This window comes from Setaria viridis, chromosome 6, assembly GCF_005286985.2.
Source record: "Setaria viridis chromosome 6, Setaria_viridis_v4.0, whole genome shotgun sequence".
NCBI classification, from domain to species: Eukaryota; Viridiplantae; Streptophyta; class Magnoliopsida; order Poales; family Poaceae; genus Setaria; species Setaria viridis.
In genome coordinates this window covers 34,297,996-34,318,897 of record NC_048268.2, presented here as the reverse complement: position 1 = coordinate 34,318,897, position 20,902 = coordinate 34,297,996, and the positions used below count along the sequence as shown (strand labels likewise).

The window sequence follows — 20,902 nt, the reverse complement described above, 5'->3', positions numbered from 1 at the left end:
TTGCGGCGATACGTATCGCGCGCCTCCCGCCGGTACTTTCGATACGGCCCAGTCCAGAATGCCTTGACGCGCGTTACCTCCTGGCAGTCCCTAGGCCCACGAGCACACGAACACGACACAACATGAATACATTGTGGCCTCGTGGGCCGCCTGCAGAAACATACTGCACTAGCACTTGCACGTTTTTTCAAGCGACCTATAGGAGCTGCCGGATGTTTATACTTAATGGAATCAATTAGTGCAATGAGAATTGATTTATTGTTCCAAATCTTCTTGCTTGATTTTTCTCTAGCACGAACCAGAGTTAATTTGTTGTCCCTGCTAGGTTGCTACCGTATTTGTTAAGTGTTTCCTATAATTTATTTTTCCTAAAAATACTAATACGTATCACGTATCAGATTTTTTAAGAAATAACGTATCCACGTATCTGTATCGATACGATACTGATACGCGTATCCGTATCCGTGCAGCATAGCTATCCACCTCCCGGAAGATGGCGTCTAAACCACCTGTCGTGGGCTGGGCTCTGCATTTGTACTCTTCGGCGAAGTCGAACCCCCACACCACCACCACACCAACAACACGATCACTTCCGGCCCGTGTCTCGCCTCGGCGGCCCGGACTAAAACACTTCCAGCTTAGGCCCAGCCCATACAGTGTCGCGTTCTTTCCACGCCAACTCCGCCGACCCGCGGCCCCACCACCCCAGGGCCAAATTCCCCAGCACTTCGCTTGCGTTGCGCTCCTCTCCTTCCTCATCACACCGCGACGCCTCCTCTCCTCTCTCTTCCCCAGAGCTCGAAACCCTAGGAGCGTGCGGCGCGGCGGCGGCGGCGGCGGCGGCGAGGCATGGCGATGGACCCGGACGCGGTGGCCAAGGCCTTCGTGGAGCACTACTACCGGACGTTCGACACCAACCGCGCCGCGCTGGTGGGGCTGTACCAGGACACCTCCATGCTCACCTTCGAGGGCCAGAAGTTCCAGGGCCCGGCCGCCATCGCCGGCAAGCTCGGCTCGCTCCCCTTCCAGCATTGCGAGCACCAGATCGTCACCGTCGACTGCCAGCCGTCGGGACCCCAGGGAGGCATGCTCGTCTTCGTCTCCGGCTCTATCCGCACCGGCCCCGAGGAGCACCCCATCAAGTTCTCCCAGGTCTGCACCCCCGCACCGCCTCGATCCGGTTCCTCCCCACCTCTCACACTCGCACTCGCCGCGTAGGAGAAAGCCCTATCTCGATTCCGTGGAGTCCGCGCTGACCTATCAGCTGATCTGATCTGATCTGTGCTCACTCGTGTGGTTCTGGGCTGGGTTGGTCCCGATCTCGTGGTAATCAGTAGAAGGCCCTCGATTTGTTTATTATTATTATGAATTGCTTGCCTGATCTGCGCTTGCTGTTGGGATGGGTTGGTCTCTTGCTATTCTGTATTTAGTAATCATTGTTCCATGTTGATTTCCATATCGGATAATTTGATTAGCTGCTGCCTGCTAGTCCAGTAGTATTTGTAGATCTATATGTGCCTGCTTGGTTATCCTTGGCTAAACCTTTCAGCTGTGTTTATTTGATCTTTAGCTATGCGTTGTGTAGTTGTCTATATTTATGCTCCTTATTTATTACCTTAGGTTATTTTCATATGTACGGCCTTTCTTTTGCATACATATTGAAATTTTTGCTGAATAGTAGCCCTTAGTGTGTTTTATGGTTTAAGTATGAGATCTCTGTTCATCATTGTGGCTTTCAGTTCCATGAAAAATCACTGGTTTTGGTTCCATGGCAAAGCCACTGGTTTTGTCAATGTTTTCGTTACCTGTTGGTGAATGCTAGAGATGTAGGCATGCCGCGTGCTCTGCATTGTTCTATCTTGCATGATTCAAAGATTCCAGTTGATGAAATTTGTTGCTCCTTTTTGTGGTAAAGTTTCATAATACACTTCATAAATTCTTTTGGAATGCACTTTGTTTTATTGTGTTTGTATCCATAGTCAGTTTTTCTTAGAAAATGTGGACCCTGTGTTTTGGGATCATCTCTTGAAGCTGTTTAGTATATGAGTTAATTGCCTCTGAACCATGAACAAACTTTGCAATGTCAAACTTGTTGACATCGACTTATCTTGCAGGTGTAAAATATACCTGTATTCTACATTTTTTTTGTTTCAAATTATTATGACACACGAATTTGTATCTTCTGTCAACTTTATTACTTTAGGCATGGCTTGTACAACATGTGTGTGATGTGTTCTGTACAACCTCAGATTGCGAATGTGCAGTTTACTACCACACTTCTAAAGCTTTGGTTTTATGCACCTGTATCTTACTATCTTTCGATCATATTTAGATGAAATACACAACTTTTAACTTGCCCCTACTTCCCGTGTAGCTACTTGTAATGATGATAAGATTCTGGCATGCAGCTTGCAAAGGTCTTGAATGTTGATTTAGATATTTGTTTGAAAATGAGATAAGATTTCATTGAGAGTTAAGCTCTGCTCGCCTGGGTTAATGATATTGGTGGTCCTTTTTTATACAAAATAGTCAGTTCAGATCCCTCATCTAAAGTTTGATTGAATTCCATAGCACCCTTGGTGGTGTGCAAAACTATATGATGCTTGTATTGCATTTTTTTTTACATACAGGTTGCATCTCTTGCTTGACGACTCTTGATTGCATTCATTTTTTGTATGTTTCCTTTGTAGTAAGCAAAGTTGACGTTGCCATGTTTTGATTATGTAGGCGTTCCATTTGCTGCCGGCTGGAGGTAGCTTCTACGTGCAGAATGACATGTTCCGCCTGAACTATGGTTAAGACAGTCGGAAATCGCGGGAAGCAAAGTGATTTAAGGGTTTCATGTTGAATCGATGAATATGAATGGTGCTGCTACTCTTGTGCGTTTGTTGACTGCTGTCGTTTATTGCAAGAAAATTGCTAGACTTGCTAGACTTGATATGCTTGCTGGATAATTTCTCTTATTTTGGATCGTGTACTCTGGTTGCGTGGGCGCCGTTTCTTTGTGGAATGTGAATGAAAACTGTCCAGATTTTTCATGTGAGGGGTCTCCCGTTTGTCCTGGTTGATGGTTGTCCCGGAAGCCCTTTGTTTGGTGAAGTTCTTGTAATCATACAGGAAACTGGGTTCCCCGAACAGAACATGCCGTAAGATATGGCATGGTCTTTTAAATTAAATTTTAACGATTTATTTATCTTATCTTATATAGTTTATCTTATATAGTTTATGGTTATAAATTTATAATCATGGGAGACTTATATTTAATTAAAAATCCAACCATGTCAAATTTACATTACTCAAATTATTGGTTAAACTTTGAATATATGCGTGTGTGCGCGCCTTATAAGCAGAATAAACTTTGAATATTTGTGTGTGCGTTTTATAAATAGAAATGAAGGGAGTAGGGGTGTTTGGTTCCAGGATTAAACTTTAATCCCTGTCACATTTGATATTTAGGTACTAATTTGGAGTATTAAATATAGGTTAATTACAAAACCAATTGTATAAATGAAGGCTAATTCGCGAGACAAATCTATTAAGCTTAATTAGTTCATAACATCATGGACTAATTAGGCTTAATAGATTCGTCTTGCGATTGGTTTTGTAATTAACCTATATCAGGGATTAATTAGGTTTAATAGATTCGTCTCTCAAATTAATCTTCACTTATACAATAATTAATATCTAAACAATTAGTTTTGTAATTAACCTATATTTAATACTTCTAATTAATATCTAAACAATTAGTTTTGTAATTAACCTATATTTAATACTTCTAATTAATATCTAAACATTCGATGTGAAGGATTAAATTTTCATCCGTAAAACCAAACATCGCTAGAGCAACAAATGTTATTTTCTGCGATTGCAATTAATATGATTCTTGCAATTAAATGATTGGATTCGGAAAAGTGAAAGTGTACCGGACAGAGTTTCAAAGAAAGTGACGAAAGAACCGGAGAACTCGAGCACCCTACTGACAGCACAACAACAACAGAAGGATGGGCCGCAAGGTTAACAAGCTCTTTAGCCCATGAAGCTTATTCACGGGCCACAAACAAGCGGCGTCTATAGGCCCAGTAAACGGAGCCCAGAGGGAAGAAGACGTGTAGGCGCATGAGAAGTTCTCGAACGGGCCCGTTGGTGGACTCTCCAGCCATTCTTCAGTTCCCTGGGCTGTTCCTGAACATTTTACGTGTCCAGCCAACCCCCCCATTTCTCAGCTTAATTCTGTCTGCACTCTGCAGGAAGCCAAGAAAATTCTCGAGAAGACGACTGTTTCTCAGGTCACAGACGTGCATGTAGCGCCATTTCTACAGAAGCTGACAATTGAGGACACGTGTCCATGTGCAAATTGCAACACGCACTTGCAGTCAAGAACATTGGATCATTGGTACAAGGCAAATGCTCGACATACATGCATGCCGAATGGGATTCTTAGCACAGAAAAACGAACCAGCTAAACCAGAGTTACACAAAGTAAATCCCACTTTTTCTTATTTAGAGCATTTTCTCCTCTTTCTGGCCACGGATAGGAAGCAAGCGCACTGCACACTGTGACACGACCGTGAAGAAGTCACAGCTACCTGGATAAATGGATATTCGGTTTTTAATTCCCAGAATATGTAGTTGCCGCTGCATGGTTTATATGTTTGTAGCAATGCTACTATCATGTACACTGCAATAATGTTTCGAAACTTTCTTCTTACTGCCGCAGAATCTCGTTTCAGAACGTAGTTGCTTCAGGTTTAATTTGGGGGCAGTCCATTCACCTTCGCCATCAGTTCGTTCTGCAATCAGGAAATCAAGATGCTCTCAGAAATATCATGTGTACAGCATGAACATTGCACAGAGATGCAGGCTAATAGTTCAAATCCACGCTTTTCCTCTATAGAGTGGCGAGGAGATCAAGAGAATTAAAATTCTACAGTAACAGCATCACCCTGATAACTGCCAGAGCGTCGATCACTGCTTCCTCCAGGCCTCTTAGCTCATCAGTATTCAGCTCATTTAGATTTGCTTCCATGGCCCTGAAATTTAACTGCCGTCACAAATACATAGAACTCAAGGCAACATATTCGATGGGAACCAACGGTTGTTCATAAGTACATTTGTTTCATTACCATTGACCAACGGTAATTAGCAGATCGGGTAACGAGCCTGTAGCTGACTGCTCATTCTGAGAAAGTTGGAGGACAAGCAAGAAAACTGTCAGAATTCACAGAAACTCAGTACAGATTTGACATACGAACTGTGTAATCTTCAGATACCAATTCCCAACTCCCAAAAGGAATTCTGATACTGAACAATTTGTATCCACATTTGTGCAAAGGCATTGCATAAGCTAGAACAGAAAGTGAATTTGCATATAGATTGATACTAGTATACTGGTCATGGAAGAAAAAACAAACCAATACAGGGTAGTTTCATTTTTAGAATCATATGATCGTCATTGTGGAAGAAAATTCAGCAAATATAACTGGACAGTATAAGAATGATAGAATTTTCCTTAGATTGGGTCCAAAGAAAAAAGCATCAGAGTCATCATGATACAAGACTTATGTATCCACTACAGGAAGTTTATTCAGATAGCTTTTGTTCTAAGTTGAAAGGCAACATGAGAGATGAATTTCCCTGAACAGTTTGAGATGTACATTTCTTTCCTTTTACTTTACATCTGGTCAATGTAGAATGTCACCGCATCTGTGACATAACAGAAAGAAAAATAAACCTTATTGTGACAAAGATATCACAAACAAACATACTGCAAATAGGGACTCAAAGGTGAAAAGTCTTCTGTGCTCTAGATGGGTTGATCTTGATTCAACCCATCTATGATGGTATAGCTATCACATACGGTGCTCGAAACGACTCACATACCTACAGCCATGGGGACACGGATACTTGCTTTAAATTCATATATGGCTCTTGGATTTTGTTGTCCACATGTTGGTCTATGCTACGGTGGTCCTTGTTGTCATCGCCATCATTCTCCTTCTACAAGCCTGCCAAATGGTAGGAGGCTTTCTACAACAAGTAAGAGGATGAGGAAGATGGTGAAGACCCATGGCAGAGGAGGTGGATGTTGATGATTGACCGCGATCTCTCTTCGTGGAACTACCGAGGAAGAAACAAAGGAGATGGAGCCAGAGGAGGAGTTAGAGGATTAAGAGTTCTATGGGATTTAGGCTACGGAGGTGACAATGATAGATCAGGTCTTAGCAATTGTGAAGTCACATAATTAGGATTTGTGGAGCTACGGGAAGAGGAAAGTAACAGAAAAGGGGCGCCAAAGGAGGAGTATGGAGATGGCGATGAGCCAAGAATGACGAAAATGGTGAGGAGCTTAAGGAAGACCCCAAGTTGACTATGTTCTTGTTGTTGTTGCAATCCTGCATCAACAAGGTCGACGAGGAGGAACCCAATGACCGCAATAGTCCCAACCACCAGATGTTAAGACTTTGATACCACTATTATACGCAACAACTATTGGATATAGATATGATATAGAAAGTATGACTAGAACGTGTGTCGTATCAAGAACAAAATAAATGAATATCATAGAAAGCCCTAAATGGTTATGTTGAAGAATCCATGACAAGAGGATAAGATTGGAAAATCCGTCCTCAAATTCTTTAAGCACAACTCTACAAAAATATAAGTGATAGTTGCTCTCTCACAACCCTACTCAACACTTTGGAACCCTCATATTACCTTCCTTGTACAAGAAATAGTGCTTCTAAACCTAATCCTCCTTAGCTCTCCTAGTATCCCTTTACAAACTAGGTATGACACCTTATGTTGTCATGAGTTAATTGCTCATGGGGTGGCCCTTATAACCTTCAACACCTTATTTACATAGTCCCCTCCAAAGTCCTTGAATATGCAAGGAGTCCAATTTCTAATAGGTATTAATACTCATGTCCAAACATGACATTCCTAGATTTATCTCTTCCAAAATATCTTGAAGGTTCCTTCCTAATCTAGGGATTGTTTTCGTGTAGAAGATGATAATTTTCCCCCATTTTTCAATCTCTAAACCTAGATTTCTAGTGGCAACCAAATCTTTCTATGATAAACTTTACGTCACCTAAGGGATGTTGTTGATGAAGATATGGAAACTAAAGTTAGATGAATTAACTACTTTGAAATATTTGATTTCTTGGAAGGAAGAGGTGGGAAAGAAGCCACTAACTCCAAAGACCAACAAGTTCGTAGTGTTCTCCTTTCATCATTGCTTCCATCCTCCGGTCTTAGATTTTCTCAAGAAAATGTTACCTTCAATAACATCATCATTAGTGTAAACTTTATAATGATTCTTACTTTATCTATGATCTCCTCCATAGACCTTTTAACGAGGTGAGGCTACTTGATCTCTCATTTCAGTATTGCTACTAGTCAATGCAATTCTCAACTAAAGGAGTGCCAGGTCCTATACGCTTTTGCTGAGTACATCGACATAGCAACAAGGTTGTCATGGTTGGATGGAACAAACGGTATGACTAACTAGCCCTTGGCGTGCTAAACTTCAAGGGTGTTTGTACAAAACCAAAGAGGACACATGGCAAGTGTCTCCAAGTGTTCACTAAGCATATGATTCCTTCAAGGCTCATATCCCAAGAACCTAGAATGTGGAGTAGGATTTCATCCTGCACCATATTTGTCAGATGAAGTTTCGAGAGCACCTATCATGGTCTTCTCAGGAGTTAGGATACAAAGACTGTACCAACACAATGATGTAGTTAAGCTTATTATCTTCTTACTACTTTTATCGACACTTATATGGAGGCTATGCACACGTCTTTCCATTGGCCTGTTCAAAGTGTTGTTGCTTTAAGAGTGTAATTAATCTCATTGATCCTCTACCAAATAATTTGTGTAATCTCTCAAAGGTTCTCTATGACTTTCAACCAAGATTATCATTTGCGAAAATTTGGACAATTCAATTCTCATATTTTGTACTTTGTTTGTTGTCTTTGGAGTTGTAATTTGTAATTATGCTTTGCATGATCTTCCCAAAGCATATTGACTTCTGCAAGTGATTCATCCAAATTTTTGGCCAAGGACAAAGTGGATAGGGAGAAAAGGAGTACAAGGTTTTTGAACCTGTTACTAGAAGGGGCATGGGTTATGGTGGAGTAATAGGATATGGATGTGATTGTCATTCCTTCTTCAAGTAGGGGAAATCTATCTTAATCAATATATTCAAAGTTCATAAGGGGATTTCAACATCTCAAAATGATACAATCGTAGAATAGTTTAACTGCCACAAGCAAAAGAGGTGACAAGGAGGATGGAGCCATAGAGGACGCACGGACCAAGACATTAGTGGTTTTGGTAGTGAAATTCTTCATTTTGTATTGTTCCTTCTCAATCAGGGGTGGAGCTTAGGCATGGCAAAAGTAGGCCATGCCCCCCTGATTCTCTAAATTTCTTTAAGGAACACTTAATTCTACCACTTGTGTGCTAAAAAGTTACTAATTTGCCCCCTCTACTACTATATTGGCCCCTCTCAATCTTGTCCAAGCTCTACCACTATTCTCAATACCCTTAAAGCTTAAGGGTGAAGCCTTAATGTAAGCTTTGTACTTTAATAGTGGCTCTTTATTTCTTCCATCTCAATAACCTTAATTCATTATTTTTCTGCAATCTTGTGGCTCTTATCTCAAAAGAATGTTCTTCAAAGGTGCAACAAAGTCATAGGAGTTCTCCACCCATATAGCTTCTACCACTCCATTTGCCATCGGGCTTTAATTTGTGGATGCTTCAAACAATTAGGTGGTATTGGAAAATAAAGTATTCACATTGATGGTGTAGGGGCATCATGGCTTAGTCTGGATCGGTCCATCAACAAGTAGTGGTGGAACTAACATTGGCATACTTAGGGGCCGATTGATGGCGAGCTGGCTGAGGTTGCCAAGAAGTTTTGTTCCATATCCCTTTCTATGTTATTCCTTGATGATGGTAGCTCCTTATCTATCATCTTTTAATTCATCTTCACTTAGCAGATATCTTCTGTGGCTTTTCATTTGTCTTAACCATATACTATGCTTTTTAGGCTACAATTGGGTTTCTCCTCAACTTTGCAAATGTTGTAATGTGTGTAGCACTATAAGCTGAATCCCACTTATTCATTTGATAAGGAAATACTTGTGTTTAACATGAGAAGGTCAAGATAACTCAACCTGAGAAGGAAAGTGTAGAGATCCTAGGTGCCTCTACCTAGAAAGAAGTCATCTACTCAATCGACGTAGAGTAAAGCCCGCCACATAGAAAAGAGACCTCTTGAGTAGGTTCCTAACCAATCTAGTAAAAAACTTTGTTGTTTAATTGTATTTTTAACTTGTGTGAATTCCACTTCAGCCCTTGTTATGACATGAAATAACCATGAACTCTTGTGAATTCAGCTCAAGATGAGGTTGTGGTTACATCATCTATTGTCTCCACTCTTCGGTCAATGTTGGTGAATCATTTTGAGTCACTTAACACCTTGATACAAGAAATGAGGCTTGGCATCGAGCCACCCTCGAGTTCAATGAGGAGAGTTTTAGTCATCCACTTCTGCCATTGTTTGGGAGGTGTCAAGAAGTAGGCATCCTTGCAAACTAATCATAACACATAGGATTTATGGAGCTAATCAATATTCCAGTGTTATTTATAATTTGGCCACCCACACTTGCTAGCCTTCTAATCGTGGTTGGATCACCCAAATTAGTTTCTATGGGACTCCCCATTTGGGAGAAAGTTTATTTTGGTTACCTAGATTTGAGCTTTTCTTAAAACCTAGTCCTAGATAAAAAAAGGATTTCACAAAATTTGTTGGTTGAAATAGAGGTGAAGTGTCTATTGATACTTGTCCATACAAAAGTTCACTCACACGATATGATGATCTGTGGATGATCTTTGGCTTATCAATAATCTCCTCTTCAACCACAGGAAATCTGCTAGCGGTTGCTTCTTGGTCTTGTGCGAATCCATGGTTTCATGATTTATTAGCATAAGTGTGTGTTGTGTGTAAAAATAACTCTTTGTTATTTGCCCTCAAGGAAAAAGGTGGTCCAAACCACATGCGAAAAAGGCTATTTGGGATCACTCTCAAGAGAAATGGCAGAAAGCTCATCCTACTCATTTAAATTCGTTTTAATTGTATTCAACTGGATTGTTGTACATTCAATTATGTCAAGACTAGTTATACTTATTATTCTCGCCATTGGGAGCAAGACTAATAGCTTTTAGCACTTATGGTATCCATATTTTACTATTTATTCTAATAGAAATTGTGGTTATGATACTATATTTGCCGCATGGAACAACTTGTTTGCATGTATATAAGCATTTCCACGCATATTGATAAATCAAATGAAATTCAAAATAAATGGTTGGTTTGGAGAAAGGACAAAACGACATTAGATATATTGAAGCCCATACTACAAATAAAGAACCAAAATAAACCTTCATGAGGACCCATGTCAGCTTCAAGTTGTTTCTCCATAACAAATGAAGATCAAAGAAGGATCCTAACATAAAAAAAGAAGTAATCCATGTGAAAACCAATGAAACCAATCATGCTATGTCCTAAGCTTGATCGACTTCCCCCTCCCTCAAGGGGGCCTCAAATGCAAAAAGTCACACTACATAAGGATGTATAACATTTGGTGTCATTGATTTGTTTAAAGAACACTTGATTAGTCTTTGGATGAAAGAGATATAGGTTCTAGAAGATCTCCTATGCGGGAAGACCAAAACCTACCTAGCCTAATTGGGCTTGACAAAAAAAAACGTGAAACATCCCCATGTTGGTTCCTAGGTGATCTAACCCCTCTTTGGACTATGAATTTGCCTCCCCCCCTCGAGACACTATGATGGCATGGTCGCTTGGGAAGGCATAAACACATTTGGGTTACATGTATGGTGGTATCTTGCACGAAGGAGAGGAGGACAACAAGTGGAATTGTAGTCCTGATTGGCACTAGGTAAATCTTAGCCATGCATAATGTCTTCCACCGGTAGGTTTTGGAGGTAATCCCTATACAGTTTCCATTATGTATCCTCACTGCAATATGGAGTAAACCTTTTTACTTCCCTTGGTTGTCAAGAACCTTTTCACGTATATTAATGCTTATGCTATCATTTATTAGCGCATTAATTTTGGTTCATGATCATTGTGTCTATTATTTTGATAACATTGCTATAGTGCACGGTTAGAGAGGTGTTTAATTACCCTAGTATGTTGTTCTATTACACACCAAATTCTATATCATACCCTCCATGGGTTTAGGTGTTAAGTTGGAAGGAAAAAAATCAACTTCACCCGACAATCATATATATTGGTAAAGAGACTTAGTTATAACAAGGTATACATGAAAATCCATACAAATCACATTGAAGCTTTCAAGACACTTCAAAACAAAAGGATGTACATGATAGTTGGCTCAAGTGGGTTCTAAGACTATTGTCCATCACTCGAAGGGCAAAGAGCTGGTATACAATTGTAGCCATTCAAGTGAAAAGAAAGTGAGATGGAATTATAAAGAAATTCTACTCTAGATTCTTTGGACTAGCTAGAATTTATGAACTCGTGATGCATGCTATTAAATTCAAGCAAAGAAAAGGAAAAAATTCATATGCTTAAGCATAAGGAAGATACGAAGCATTATCAGATTTAAGTATTTTTGATAATCTAGTAATTTAGTCATTTTGTGTTAACCCCAATATGTCCACAATGTCAAAATAGCTATTCATGTGAAATTTTTCTTAACAAGATACCTAAAGAGGCAATGAAAGTGGTTAGGCATATTATCAAAATTAAAGATATCATAAGATGTGGAATGAGTCTTATGAATAAAATCAACTAATGGCACCTATCCACCAAGAATCGACCCTTATATTTCAGTCTTACGACACCCAAACACAAAATTTGTTACAAGAGTATTATCCATATCCAATGGAAGCAGAAAAAGTTCTCACATTTAGGGGGTGTTTGGGAGGAGGAGGCTAAACTTTAGCCCTGTCACATCGGATGTTCGGATACTAATTAGGAGGATTAAACATAAGCTAATTACAAAACTAATTGCAGAACCCCTAGGCTAAATCGCGAGATGAATCTATTAAGCCTAATTAATCCATCATTAGTGAATGGTTACTGTAGCACCACATTGTCAAATCATGGACTAATTAGGCTTAATAGATTCATCTCGCGATTTAGCCTAGGGGTTGTGTAATTTGCAATTAGTCTAGGTTTAATACTCCTAATTAGTGTCCAAACATTCGATGTGACGGGGGCTAAAATTTAGCCCCCTCCTTCCAAACACCCCCTTAATAAGCATGATTCGTTTCCATTCAATTCTTGATCAACATGTCTTACCTAATAACTAAGGACAATGAAGAGGTGAGTAAAATGGTTATAACTGCTGACACAATACTGACAATAGACATCTTCCACAATATTTTTTTTTTGACAATTCTAGTGATGATAAAGACATTGTAAATGTATTGATAAAAACAGTGGACTTCACTCTTTATGCTTAGAATGTTTAGGTGCTAAAGTTGCAACTAATTGATCAAAGTCTAGTTTCAAATGCCTACATGATACTACGCTCATTATTTGATGCTAAATCCCTATGGGAATTTATTTTAAACCAAAATTATGTATGGAATAGAATGCCACATGACTCGAACAATCTGAGAATTAATCAATTATTGACCTAGGTGACCTCGTGCTAGTGACAAAGAGGAAAACACTTCTTAAGAGTGGCAGCTAATTAAATGCCCATTGTGATAATCATTGATATGTTTTTCCATGAAAATGATAGAAATGTTGGTCGAAGACATGGGAATTGAAATGCCATTGCAATTGCACCTCTAGAATTTGAGTTAACCACATATGTCTTCTACAACCTTTTCTCTTGTGGTTCCATCGACATGGATAGAGCTCTAATAATGGAGGACCACAAAACTACCGCTTACACTTTGATAGGAGCCCACAACTAGGCTGAGGAGTAGACAATCAACATTGCACTAATTTTACCCACCTAGGAACCTCCTCTAAGAAGAACAACAATATCTATGATGAATCACAACAATCTATATGATAGTGCTTAGGGATGATGGAGGAGATGAACCTACATCAATAAATCATAACAGTCTATGGCACATACTAAAGGTGGAGGCAATATTGAATAGTTTGAAGATAAAGAGATGGATGACATATTCAGTAATGAATACTTCAATAATCAGGTGATGATATATGTTGATAACTTTAAAGTGCTACATGTTCAAATTGAGATGAAGATTCTTCCAATTTCGACTGGTGTATGATAAATTGTTCTTATTGAAAAAGCTCCACGACTAATGTACACATATAAATTTTATACTATATGTGGTTATGATAATGTTCTCATGCTTTCATTCAACTAATAACTTTAATGGTCACTTGTTTAGCTATGTCTTATTCCAATGTTGATAATGATTGCAGGCTAGATAGTTTTGAGATAAATGTGATTAAAGAGGCTATATATATGATTGTTTTGAATAATTTAATTGAGCATGAACTTTTGCTAGAGAAAGAGTTAATGAAAATCTTTGAATAAGTTTTGAGGAAGCTGTAGTGAAGCAAAACCAAGGCATCTGAAGTAAACATGGCACTTAGTTCTAACATATAAAAGCATCTATTGAGATCTCTCATTTCCATGGTGCATAGAGAAGTGAAAAGGCAGTAGAGTTAGTGAAATATCTCTCTAAACTAGCTCTAGCATTATGAACAATGTGGGACAAGAACATAAATTGCATGGATACTATTGACCTCTTGCATTAAGGATCATGGCTTTTGCAATAATGAGGTATGTGAGAAAGTCAAGCCCTTGACTATAACTGAATTGCTTTTCAGGAGGTAACCCATTATTTTATATTTGCTTTTCCTTGTAGGAGTAAAATTGTAGTGCATTTATTTGAATGTTAAGACCAAGTTACATTATACCTTTGCTCTAGAAATATTACATTGCCAAACTATTGATCTAAATTATGGAGTAGTTTGCTATATTTGTCTTTATCTAGGAGAATTGTAGACTTATACTTTATATGCTTATAGAATTTTAAAGTGTTTTATTTATTTCTACATCTTTTAAAAGAGAAATAGGAATAAAGATTTTTAGTTTGTGGCTAATCATCTCTAGGCTAATGTATTTTTCTTGATATTTTTTCACATTATTTGCTTTTGCATTTAGCTTCTCAGCATAGCTAACCTATACCTTTATCACAAACAAATCCAGATAAATTACACCTCACCTAGAGTCAAACTTCTGTGCATTCTATACCTAAAACTATGCTTCGTTTGCATAAATATTTTATATCATTGTTGACACTAACATCAATGCCATATTTGGTAAGTTAAATGTAAAGAAGGTGTGTAGACATACTTTTGGGATAATATCATCCAATTTAATAAACTTGCTAGCTTCATGTTTGTTACTTCATTCATGCATTGGTTGGTTTATAGACTATGCAATGTGCTATATTTTCTTATGCTACAGTTGGTGTTTATACTAGGTTATGAATTTTTAGTAGCACTGGAACTTTGAAATCTAGTTGTGAACATGATGTTTATAATTAGGTCTAAACATTGTATTTCTTCGGTTAACCAGAAGCATACACACACTGTAGACACATGCACACTAGAATATGTTTTGACATAATATGCCAAATAGGGGTCTTGGTGATGCTTTAATTGTTGGAAATTGCTTGTACTCCACATTATACACCCTGGGAGTAACTTATGCAATTAAATTGCGATGCATGCATTGTGAAAACACCATCATGATGATGATATTAAAGGTTGAAAAACGGTGACTACCATGAAGGGACACTTGATTCCATCTTCGACAACAACTCTGTAGGGAGTATCTGGATTTTAGTTACAATATACACTTCTCATTGTTCACATCTAAGAAAGGGAGAAAATGCTATTGTCTATCAACTAGCATGTTGCTTTAATTTCCCTCAATTTTGTGCTACCGTCCTTGTGGTGTTCCTAGCAAATGTTATTCATAATTTACCATTTAGAACATAGAAGGCAACACTATTTTGTATCAATAATGAATAAATTGTGAACCTGTTAGAGACAATAATGATGGAGGTTGCTATGTTAGACACAATAATGATGGAGGTTGCTATTGTTGTTGTCACTCATACGATTCTTTGTCCTTACCTAAGAGGAAATAAATTTGACATAATTAACATGAGGTTGGGGAGGGTGTGGGACTTGGCCCTCACCGCATAGCTATCGTTCACACTCCCTTCCCTCTTTTCTGAAACCACACCAGAAATTGGTTTGCTTATCAACGTGGCCGTGGAGCAGGTCCCCATTGTCATGATAATAGAGTACCACAGCCTCATTAAGTTGTACCTTCGAGCACCACTGAAAGGCATCATATTTGTTATAGTGTTGGTATTATTGATGTACTTTTGTCCTTTTAGTGGTGGTGGCAATTAATTTTCTTTTGGGAATCATATTAATCATTTTTTTTTGGCAAAATGGTCTAATCATTTTTTGTAGCACTAGGAGTTAAATATATCGTAGACAATTTTCTTTAGGATCCATCTGGTATGTTTTGACTAATGTGGCAAAATTTAAACCTAGTATAAGTATTGGTTGAGTCTCCATGCAAATTCTTATCCAGTTACTCTCTCTCTTAAAAAAATATAATTGTCTATGACCCTCAAGCTCAACCTGGATGATGACCCCTCACCTCCTGGACCTTATCCATATTTTGTTGTCGTGGCGATAATCTTCTAGATCATCAGTCATAATAGCCTCAACATCCTCAACTTTATCTAACATCCCCCAACATCTTTCCTTGTACCAACATAGCCCTAACTTTCTACACCACGACCAACCCCCTCCACCATGTGTTACCTCCCATGAAGAAAACACACCAATTTAGGGCCATGTGATTTTGGTGATTAATGATGAGATACAATCAACGGCTCTCCCAAGTTTGCTAAGAAAGTGCAAGGTTATGTTGGTCTCATGGATGCATCAAGCAACTAAAGTCAAGACAAAGATAAATAAGTTGGACTTATCCCATGAATTTTGATGATCAAATGGGATCGATTTGTACATAATCTTGTAAAATTCTTCACATGTTTCCATAGAGTCCAAGATGACAGACTTGGAATTAAGAGTGAATTTATTCACAAAATTGATCGATTGCCATTATATACATGCTGGGATAATTTGGTGTCCATTAAGGACAACACACCATATTTTTTGCATTTGAGAAATGTACATGCTGGATTTTCTAGTGATTGCAAGGTTGTTCATGCCAGATTATCCTACAAGTACAACAAAATATGACAACTGGAGCAATGGCTTATTTGAAGGATTGATGCTATAAATGCCCGCTCCTCACTCAATGATTTGGAGATGTTGAATTCCTGAGAATGCTTCGTGCACTTGAGAAGACATCCAAACCACCATAATGCTACGAGTGATCATCTAAGACCATTAGCATAATATTAGAATGTGATTATTGCTAACTTAGGTCAAGAGAAAGTGATTGCTTGGTGGTTGGCCTAGAGAAGTGATCAAGGAGTGGTCCAACCATGTTCTTGTGTTTCTAGGCACCTTGGATCCTTTGTGCTTGTAATACCCCAGCCCAATATACCATAGTAGTTGAAGTTGTTGGCCCATGTGGCCCAGTTGTGGTTGTAGTTGGTGGGTTTAGTACCACCTTGGAAGTTTAGGGGGTGAGGGCCAGCTTATAATCATTATTGTTCCAAACGTAGCACCTTCGGGTTAACCCTTTTACACAAAGTGAGGATGAAAGTGTAAGAGAGATGATATGCGTATGCGGGCCTGTTCACGTGAGGAGCTGGGCTGTAAGATTTTGGAGCGGGGTGTTATAGATGGTATTCAAAGCATGAACACTAGCTACCAGTGTGCATGTGCATGTGGGTAGGCCCGCGGCACGACCATGTTACGAGGTGTGGTTATGGGAGTCTGTTGCGTATGTGGTGAGCTACCGAGGGCGTCAGCCCTTAAGGTGGGGTTAATGTAATACCCCAACCCAATATACCATAGTAGTTGAAGTTGTTGGCCCATGTGGCCTAGTTGTGATTGTAGTTGGTGGGTTTAGTATTATCTTGGAAGTTTAGGGGGTGAGGGCCAGCTTATAATCATTGTCGTTCCAAACGTAGCACCTCCGGGTTAACCCTTTTACACGAAGCGAGGACGAAAGTGTAAGAGAGGTGCTATGCGTATGCAGGCCGTTCCACGTGAAGAGCTGGGCCGTAAACAGATTTTGGAGCGGGGTGTTATAGTGCTTCACCGCAAACTTGAAGATAGACGACTATTTTTTTGACCGAAGTCAGCAAGGGAAGCCCCTACCTATTTTTTTTATTTTTTTTATTCCAAACCCGTCTAATTCGCTCTCATGGAGAGTCGAACCTGGGCCTGCTGGGTGCTACTCAGCTAACCACTAGGCTAGATGCCCTTTCACAAGACGGCTATTGGTTAAGTACCACCGCAGACTTGGAGGTCCCTGCCTTTATCTCTCAAGATTCACCTTAATGAAGGAGTAATGATCCTTGGTGGGTGCTGACTTGGAGCTGAGTGTAATCCTTGGTAGGTGCTCCAACATCGATACCACAAAATAAAATCCTTGTGTCGAGTTTGTGCTCCCTTGCCCATCTTTCCTTACTAACCGCAGTTATGTTACTTACTTGAAACTCTTTTTTGTGTTTATTTTCCCGAAATTGACATGTATTATATTGTTAATCAACTATTTATGCTTGACCTGTATATTGTTGTTGATCCTTGAGTCTTGTGCTTCAATGTTGAGATCATTTACCGTGGTGGGAAGGTCCCGGTGACGACCGAATATTTCTTCGATGCTGCAAGAAAGAGTGCACTTGAAAAAGGAAGTGAAATCTATTGACTCAAAGGATAAGTGTGTAGTAGATCCTTCATGAGCTAATGCAGAAACTTGACACAAAGGACAATATAATCTTACTCTCAAAATGTTCCTTGCAGAAAGGAACTTAGCCTACAAATTACTTCAAATTAACAATTCCCTATACGTTGTTTTTTATTTAATTGTCCCGTTAAATAAACTTTCCCATTTGCACTAGCGCATAGTCCCCCGTCCCAGATAAATAGTATATTTTTTTTATCATTTTATGCATGTTTTCAAACTAGCACACATCAATCAACAAAACATTGACACTAGTATATATATGTGCATCATATATCCAATAAATTACTATTTTAACCAAATAAAGTGGCAGTCCTAGTCTTAGGACATCTCTAATGGTGCAAATCAGTTACCTTTATGGATGCATATGTCACCACTTTGCTTATGTGGCAGGAAAAATTAATAAGAAAGATAAAAGCTAACTACTTAGTTAGGGGTTCAGTCCATAAAGGATTCCAATACATGGCAACATTTAACCCCCTGTTACATCTAGACCAAACTAGTTTCAAAAACCGTTTTATAGCTAAACATCAGGGACGATGTTATCTAATCTATTATGACGACATGATCAATCTTACAGCTAGTAAACCATCATTATATTACCGGAGAATGATGCTTAGAACAGCACGACACCTATATATGTTCAGTTGCAGAAAATGCAAGTCTAAAAATATTAACAACCTCAGTGCCAAAACTAAACGCAGGCCTTTCATGCCACGCAGCAGCTTTGGCTATTGAAAATTTGAAATCTTATGTCCTCCTACGGTCTTTTTTTATAACGTGCTACCGAGATTTGTAAAGAGCGTTCATGCTCTTGCACTACCCCCGATGCACAAATCAGCTGCGCACGTGCTGCACAGATCCAGCTTATCCACATTGGGTCAAGGAGAAGTTGGATCCTAGGTAGACTAATCACTACTCGCATTAAACAACACAAGACATTGAAAGCTGATGCAGAAGAAGAAGCAGCAGCAGGAGAAGAACAGCATCGATTGACGATTATTAAGCGCCAAGAAACCCGCACGCAGGAACACCAGCGGCCCAGCTTAACCACGCATGATGAACGTGAGGAGAGTAGAATCACCTGGAGTCGGCGGAGGCGAACTTGTAGAGGCGGCCGGCGGGGGAGAAGACGACAAGCGCGACCCGGGCGTCGCAGAGCACGGCGAGCTCGCGGGCCTTATTGAACAGCCCGCGCCGCCGCTTGGAGAAGCGCACCTGCCGGCTGGTCCGGTCCTCGATCCGCCGCAGCTCCACCCGGCCGCGCTTCTTCTTCACCTTGCTCGCCTTCTCCGGCTGCAGCAGCTCAAGCTCCGCCCTCCTCGCGGCCACCTCCTCCTCCATTGTTTCTTCCGCCCAACACCAGTAAATAACCAAACTCTCGGAGTGAGCTCGAGCCTGCCACTTCTCGCCGCTGCAAGGAGACGGGCGGCAGGTCGCTCGGCACCTAGCGAGGAAGGATATGACTAGAGAGAGGATGGGAACAAATCAAGGCGGCCGAGGCGACAGGCGAGCGAGACGGAGCCATGAGTCCCTGCCAAAAGTTGTGGATGCAGCAGGAGGGAGAGGGGTGGGCTCCATGGCTGCGGCACCCTGCTCGGCCAACAGGTAAAGGGTACAGATCCCCTCCTGGGCCCGCGCTGTCAGTGGCTGCATCCCGGAAAGATGACGAGTGCTTACGTCATGACGCGTTTCGCGACGCCATTGGTCAGTCCATGGTGGTCGGGTACTGTAGACAGTTACAGTATGCCTGAACTGAATGGGCCGGGCTACATGCCAGCAACACTTCACAGGTAAGCCGAAAACGTAGCCCATAATCCCTCCGCAGCTTTAACTCGCTCCCTGCCTCCCTCATCGTTTTTTGTCTCGTCAAAACATATGGCATGTGATTTTTTTTTTCTTCACGTGCCTTTTAGTGACCCTGTTTCCGACGTGATACCCTGCTATAGGGCCCCATGATGTCAGCTATCAAGAGTGGGTTAGGACGTTGACGTCATAACGAGTAGTCTCAGTTCATTGTTGAGTTTTGGGTTTCACCGCAATAAATTGCCAACGTGAAGTGGCAAAAAGAAAATGTCTTCATTGATGGGGTACCATCATATCACTTGGGTGGAAAATGGCAATTCGACCCCTGCATCATTCTCACTATCTCATTGGCACCATCCAAACTCCAAAGTAGTTGGCGTGTCTGTAGCAAGATCTAGGCGGCAATGTGGCATACAGAGACTTAGGCCCTCTTGGGTAGGGTTTTCGGAGGGGCTTCTCCACCGCCTACCAAACAGCAATAGCGCAAACGGTTTCGGGGAAAAAGCCCCTGAAATCCTACTGACTGGAGCCAAGAGACGGAGCGAGAGCCAAAAAAAACCAGCTCCCCGCGGCTTCTTCCCCTCCCGCAGCTGCCCCAGTAGCATGTGTTCCTTAAATTCACGAAAATTACACTCAAAATGCCATTCTGTGCAAGATTGAACTAACCTGAGAACTCTGCGGCCCGCCGGACCTGCCATGGCTGACCTTAGCGCGCGGCCTGGCAGCCCCGGGGTCGCAACAATGCGGTGGTGTTAGAGCAGCAGGGAGCCCATGACGCAGGGCGGCGAGGTAGCACCATGGTGGGGTTGGAGCAGCAGAGGAGCGCGCGCAGCATGGGGGCGAAGCAGCGCGGCGCGGCGGACTTGAAGCAGCGCGGCGCGCCAGGGAGCGGAGGAAGCGATGCGGATGAAAGAGACGGACGAGCAGGACCGAAGAAGATAAGGTTACCAGTGCCAGGGAGTAGATAAAGAAGGGATAAAAATAAGAAAAATAAGAATAAAGGAAGGGAGGAAAAAAAAGAAAATGAATGGAGAAAAAAGTAAAAAATAAAAATAAGGAAGAAAAAAGACCTCTCACGTAGTAGCTTTATGGGTAGATAGCACATTTCACTCTCATATTTATTTTTT

The 20,902-nt window shown here is 40.6% G+C and overlaps 2 protein-coding genes across 5 annotated transcripts; one reads left to right on the top strand and one right to left on the bottom strand.

The window, feature by feature from the left end:
* Window positions 1–725: 725 nt before the first annotated feature.
* Window positions 726–3,038, top strand: LOC117860484 (nuclear transport factor 2). Its single transcript, XM_034743790.2, has 2 exons — window positions 726–1,152; window positions 2,728–3,038. The coding sequence occupies exons 1-2, from the start codon at window positions 850–852 to the stop codon at window positions 2,797–2,799; spliced, it is 375 nt and encodes a 124-aa protein (XP_034599681.1). The 5' UTR covers window positions 726–849; the 3' UTR covers window positions 2,800–3,038.
* A 1,308-nt stretch (window positions 3,039–4,346) lies between these two features.
* Window positions 4,347–19,552, bottom strand: LOC117860483 (MADS-box transcription factor 51). 4 transcript variants are annotated; one of them, XR_011898416.1, is made up of 6 exons: window positions 19,054–19,552; window positions 17,793–17,889; window positions 5,124–5,179; window positions 4,943–5,030; window positions 4,699–4,790; window positions 4,347–4,582 (listed from the first exon to the last, which is right to left on the bottom strand). XR_011898416.1 is itself a non-coding variant. In XM_034743788.2 (6 exons), exons 1-5 carry the CDS (start codon window positions 19,311–19,313, stop codon window positions 4,749–4,751), a joined length of 543 nt encoding a protein of 180 aa, XP_034599679.1. In that variant the 5' UTR covers window positions 19,314–19,552; the 3' UTR covers window positions 4,347–4,586; window positions 4,710–4,748. The 4 variants fall into 4 exon arrangements, 3 of the variants coding, with proteins under 3 accessions (XP_034599679.1, XP_034599680.1, XP_034599677.1); XM_034743788.2 differs by having other exon boundaries at window positions 4,347–4,586; window positions 4,710–4,790; XM_034743789.2 differs by having other exon boundaries at window positions 4,347–4,790; window positions 17,847–17,889.
* Between the last annotated feature and the right edge of the window lie 1,350 nt (window positions 19,553–20,902).